The 4,984-nt window shown below is 54.6% G+C and overlaps 2 protein-coding genes across 2 annotated transcripts; one reads left to right on the top strand and one right to left on the bottom strand.

Annotated features, from left to right (window-relative positions):
* Window positions 1-47: 47 nt before the first annotated feature.
* UMAG_12287 (uncharacterized protein) lies at window positions 48-1,043 on the bottom strand (the record flags this gene model as incomplete). Its single annotated transcript, XM_011393481.1, has 2 exons — window positions 48-748; window positions 809-1,043. Coding segments are annotated over 2 exons (936 nt in total), but the record flags the coding sequence as incomplete, so codon positions are not given.
* A 671-nt stretch (window positions 1,044-1,714) lies between these two features.
* Window positions 1,715-4,976, top strand: UMAG_12288 (uncharacterized protein; the record flags this gene model as incomplete). The annotated part of the gene is made up of 4 exons (XM_011393482.1): window positions 1,715-1,979; window positions 2,090-2,734; window positions 2,847-3,007; window positions 3,051-4,976. Coding segments are annotated over 4 exons (2,997 nt in total), but the record flags the coding sequence as incomplete, so codon positions are not given.
* Window positions 4,977-4,984: the final 8 nt, after the last annotated feature.

A 4,984-nucleotide genomic window follows, 5' to 3' on the forward strand; every position in this document is an offset into this window, starting at 1 on the left:
ATGCTGTGGAATGCCTCGATTCTTCCTGTCATGTGGTGCGTGGCACCACTGTCCATGATCCAACTGTCCGGGATGTCGGTAACTCCGAGAGCACGTGCGGTCAATGCAGTTCCGCCCTTCTCCTGTGCAGAATTATCGGCGGCATTAGCGTCTCTGCCCTTCTTGGACTTTCCCTTGCGATCGGGGCACCTGTAAGCAAAGTGATTTTTGCCGCAGACGTAGCACTCAATGGGCGCCTTAGGGCCATTGTTAGTGTTTGGTCTGCTACCTCCCCCGCTGCGTTTCTGTCCCTTTCCATGGGCGGCTAGTGCCGATCCTGCAGGCTTGTCCCACTTGTCAACGAAAGGGGGCAACCGCTCTTCCTCAGCCCGCAATCGACGTACAGCCCTGTCGAAAATGTTGCGGTGCTTGCTTGCGTCATACTTGACGCCGTCCTGTTCCGCACGCATCTTGTCTTCGAAGGCGTCTTCCAGTTCCCACTTTACTGCGTGAACTGTACTGGCCATGTCAGGCCGAATCCCCTTGACAAGTGCTCCCGTCTTGTCGATCTCTGTGACTGGACGACCAATGGCGCTTAGCTTCCCGGCCAAATTCTGAATGTCTGCAACAAACTTGGCGAAGCTGTCAGTGCCAGGCTTCTGGCGTAGATCCCTCCACGCGGTCTCTAAATGATGAACTCGTTGGAGCGAGTCTTTCTTGAAGTTGTGTTCAAGAGTCAACCAGGCTCCCTCGGGCTTCAGTCTCATCTCTGATGAGGTGCATCAGGAGAGGGTGCAAATCTTCTGCGCGATGAGGGAAAGCGCCCGACTGTTTTGTAACTTCCACTGTTGAAGCTCCTTTGCTAGCTCATCGTCCGTAGAGCTGCTTCGAGTCTTGGTCCCCTGGTCATTGGGTACCTCGGGGCGGGGATATTCGCCCGAGACGACCCACCAGGTCATCATATTTTCCATCAAGGCGTACCGCATTCGCTCGGCCCACTCGAAGTAATCGTCGCTGCCGTGCAGCATCGGGACTTTGACTTCCTTGCCGAATTCTCTTTCCATCTTGAAGTGGATTTTGAATCTGCGATGCTCGAGTTGATGAATTAATGAGTGAGCCTTGGGCTCATAACCTGTTGAAATCTTAGCGCTGTTTTCAGTGGATCTTATGGTCGTCCTCATTTTTCATGAGTGACCGGTACGGTAACCCCGGTATTTATAACCTATTTACATGACTGTTACGTTCGTTTCGAATGAGCTAGGAGATTTAGTTGAAGATACAATGGTCGACCAAGACCATTTCGGCATAGTCCCTGCGCGATCAAACGGAAATCTGCGTGCGATTACCCAGGGTTACTCAACCGAAATTAATCGGGGTTACTCAACCGCGATTAACCGGGGTTACTCAACTAAACGTGAGCAGAGATGAGATAGCCCTCGCCCACTCTGCAAGAGCCTACCACCGAAAGGCACACAAGCCACGTCCCGCACAGAGCGAAGACGGGAAGGAAAGAGGAGATGGATGTCCCGAGTCGCAGGACGAGCAGTTCATAAAGATATAAATATGCTCACTTTGTATGTAGTCTCGAGTCCAGAAAATCCAAGCGATCTTTTCACCATTTTCTTCCCTTCATCAAAACTGCCGAGAACCATCACGGGTTTTTCCCCCTAATTATTCTCAAGTGATTAAGAGTCTGAATTCTCTGCGACAGAGTCCACATCAAGAATTCCAAAAAATGGTTAACACGCGCAGCCGCCACGGGCGCTCACCAAGCTTGGACGATCTCGAATACGAACCAAGCGCTGAAAGCAACACCGAGCAGCAAACGCGTGAGTACGAACTCCCCGGAAGAACTCCGGGGGTGGACGACAACAACGACGAAACCGACACGGACGATGCCGACAACATCGGCAAGGGCCGTACAGTGGTCTTCGAGACCGCCGCTGAAACCAGCGGTGAAGACGAACGCCGCGAGGTCGAACCCGTCGTCTCATACCCAAGTATGAGGGAGGTCGCCAAACGAATGGTGGCCATTCCGAAACTGACTGTGCGAAACTACCCACAATGGGCGCATCATGCTCCCTCAACACCATGCGCCTCATCCCGAAAGCCTCGGGCTACATTAACGGAACGATCAAGCCTTCCTCCAAGAAATTCAACCGAGAATTCGACAATTGCCTGGTATCTGGTATCCAGCAGACTTTCGCCTTGGATGGGGAGCACAACGTGAACTGGGTACTGCTTGAACTAAGCACTAAACACCGCGGCTCGTATCGACTCCTCCAGAAGATCGAAGAAAAGCTCTCAAGCCCCCGCGAACGCGCCATGCGCAAAGTGGCACTCATCGGACAGGTCAACAATGTCAAGATGTACCACAATGACGTCCGCAAGCTTTGCATAGAGCTACGCTCCATCCGTTCAGAAAGCGTCATCATTGGCAAACCCGCAAGTGATGAATCACTGTACGGGGCGCTGCAACGAGAATGCTTCAAGCACCCACTTTACAAGGAAGTCTGCGCCTCCGACCAATCGCTCACATTCGAGAACCTCGCAGACTTGCTCTGCATCCATCAGACCAAATACGAGTCATTGGGCACCGCCATCCAGCCTGGAAATGCCCAGGCCAGGGTCGCCGAGGTCGACGAAACCCCGGCACAGGCTCACAACGCTGAGGCCAAGCCCGCAAGCAGAGCCCAGAGGAAGAGACAACAGACCTGCCCACGATGCGAGCAACGCGGTCATTCGCGACAACAGTGTAAAGCCACTGTCATCCTCCCGCCCCCCAGCGAATAGGATGCGTGGATGCTCCTTCACTCCTGGTTCGAGGCCGACGCCAGCTGACGACAACACTTGGCTTGTCGACACAGGCGCCAGCCACCATATGGTTAACAATAAACAGATCCTGGGTCAACCCAAGGGAATGTCGCAAACGCGTGTTCACAGCGGGGAGCCAGGTCTTGAAGGCTCCACTTATTGGGGACGCACAGGTTCAGACGGAGGTGGGTGGTATCTACCTGACCGATGTCCTGTATGTCCCTGACCTTAATGTAAATTTGTTTTCCCCGTACCAGGCTACTGACGAAGGTGCACGAGTGACACTAGACCGCGAAGGAGGCCAGATCTATTTGGCCGATGGCATACCACTGAGGATAGTCAAGAACCGCAAACGCCGGCTGTTCGAATTCAAAGGGGAAACCTGGAAAGAACATGCCCTGGTAGCGTCCCCGGACCTCTTCATGGGAGTCGAGGAAAATTTTGCAAGCGCAGAAAGAAAACCAAAGCTCACAGCAACGGAGCGGTGGCATGAACGACTCGGCCACCCGGGTCGCGACAAGACGAGGAAACTCCTGCAGCTCCTCAAGAACGAACGAGACATCAAGTTAGATGCCGAGACCCCGACTAACTGCGCCGGGTGCATCCAGGCAAAGTCCACGAAGGCACGCCATGGCGCCGGCAGCGGGGAACGCGCCGATGCCCCCTTGGATCTTGTCCACATCGACTTGATTATCGATTCTTCTCGGGAAACCGAGTTCACTTGCACGTTGGTCGCCGTGGATGACTACAGCAAGTATGTGTACGTCCAGCCGTTAGTTAGTAAGGCGGACGCGTTCCTCGAGCTACAGCGCATGGTCTCCTTCCTGGAACTCCAGACAGGCAGACAACTCAAGGCACTCAGGTCCGATCAGGGCTCTGAATGGACAAAAGCTGAGGCCCGCATCTGGGCCAGGGACAAGGGCATTCTCTGGCAAATGACGGTTAGCTACGACTCAAAGCAAAACGGCCGCGTCGAGCGGATGAATCGTTCACTCCAGGAGAAGATGCGAGCCCTCCTCATCCAGAGAAAACTCCCGGCTCGATTCTGGCCATATGCCTTTCGGACCGCGGCGTTCCTGATCAACCTTACTCCAAACGTCGATGACAAAATCCCTTACGCGCAGATCTTCAGCAAGACGCCTACTCGTTTCATCAGGTTACTTCGCGTTTTTGGCTGCCTCGCCTGGGTAAACATCCCCAAGGCAAAGAGGAATCGCCAAAAGATTGACGAGCGCTCCGTACCTGCGATTTTCATCGGGTACAGTTTGGAACGCAAGGGTTGGCTATTCTATAGCCCGAACTATTCCCCAAACATCTTTTGGAGCAACTCGGCCAAATTCATGGAAGTCCAATCTTGGGCCGAACGCACAGCATGGCGACCGATCGATATAAGTCCACCCCACGCGCCCACCCACGAGGAAGACGTGCCCGACTTTGGATACACCGAAATCGACCAATTCGATGAGACGGCCAACGCGCCTATCGACGACTTTGTTGATATCGATGCCATCCCTGACGATGCGGACGGCATGTTGCCCCCACCGGAGACGACTCAGGAGGCAGCGCCGGTATCTTCCGATGGCGCCCAGGCGTCGCGGGAAGTAACGCCGGTGTCCTCCGTTGGCGCCACTGACGGCACCGACACTCGCGACGTCCTGCAGCCTGCCGGACCGTCGGTCGATCTCCCGTTCCGAGACAACGAAGCCATTCTCAGCGAAAAGTACGCAGCTATTCAGAATTCGAAAAATGAATGGGGCCACATGATCAACTTCTTCGCACCTCAGTTAACGGAGTCCATTCAGGATGGTTTTCCTGAGCGTCCAACTGACGCCCAACCGGACGACGCAGACCCTGAGACCTGGCCTCGCCACCTTCGCCGCGCGCCGCTTTCAGTCAACCTCCGCACGGGCCATGCTCTGACAATCACCACTTCGCCAGCTGTCAATCTATCCCCCACGCTAAACCAAGCGAAGAGAGGCGAAGACTGGCCCCTCTGGCAAGAAGCCATGCGCAGCGAAATTGGCGGCCTCGAGGCAAATGACACTTGGATTGTTGCTGACCTTCCCCCAGGGCAAAACCTTGTCGACTCAAAATGGGTCCTCAAGATCAAGACCGACGCATACCGGGTACCGACTCGCTACAAAGCACGACTCGTCGCCCGCGGCTTCACCCAACGCGAAGGCGTTGACTT

Source organism: Mycosarcoma maydis, chromosome 17 (assembly GCF_000328475.2).
Source record: "Mycosarcoma maydis chromosome 17, whole genome shotgun sequence".
NCBI classification, from domain to species: domain Eukaryota; kingdom Fungi; phylum Basidiomycota; class Ustilaginomycetes; order Ustilaginales; genus Mycosarcoma; species Mycosarcoma maydis.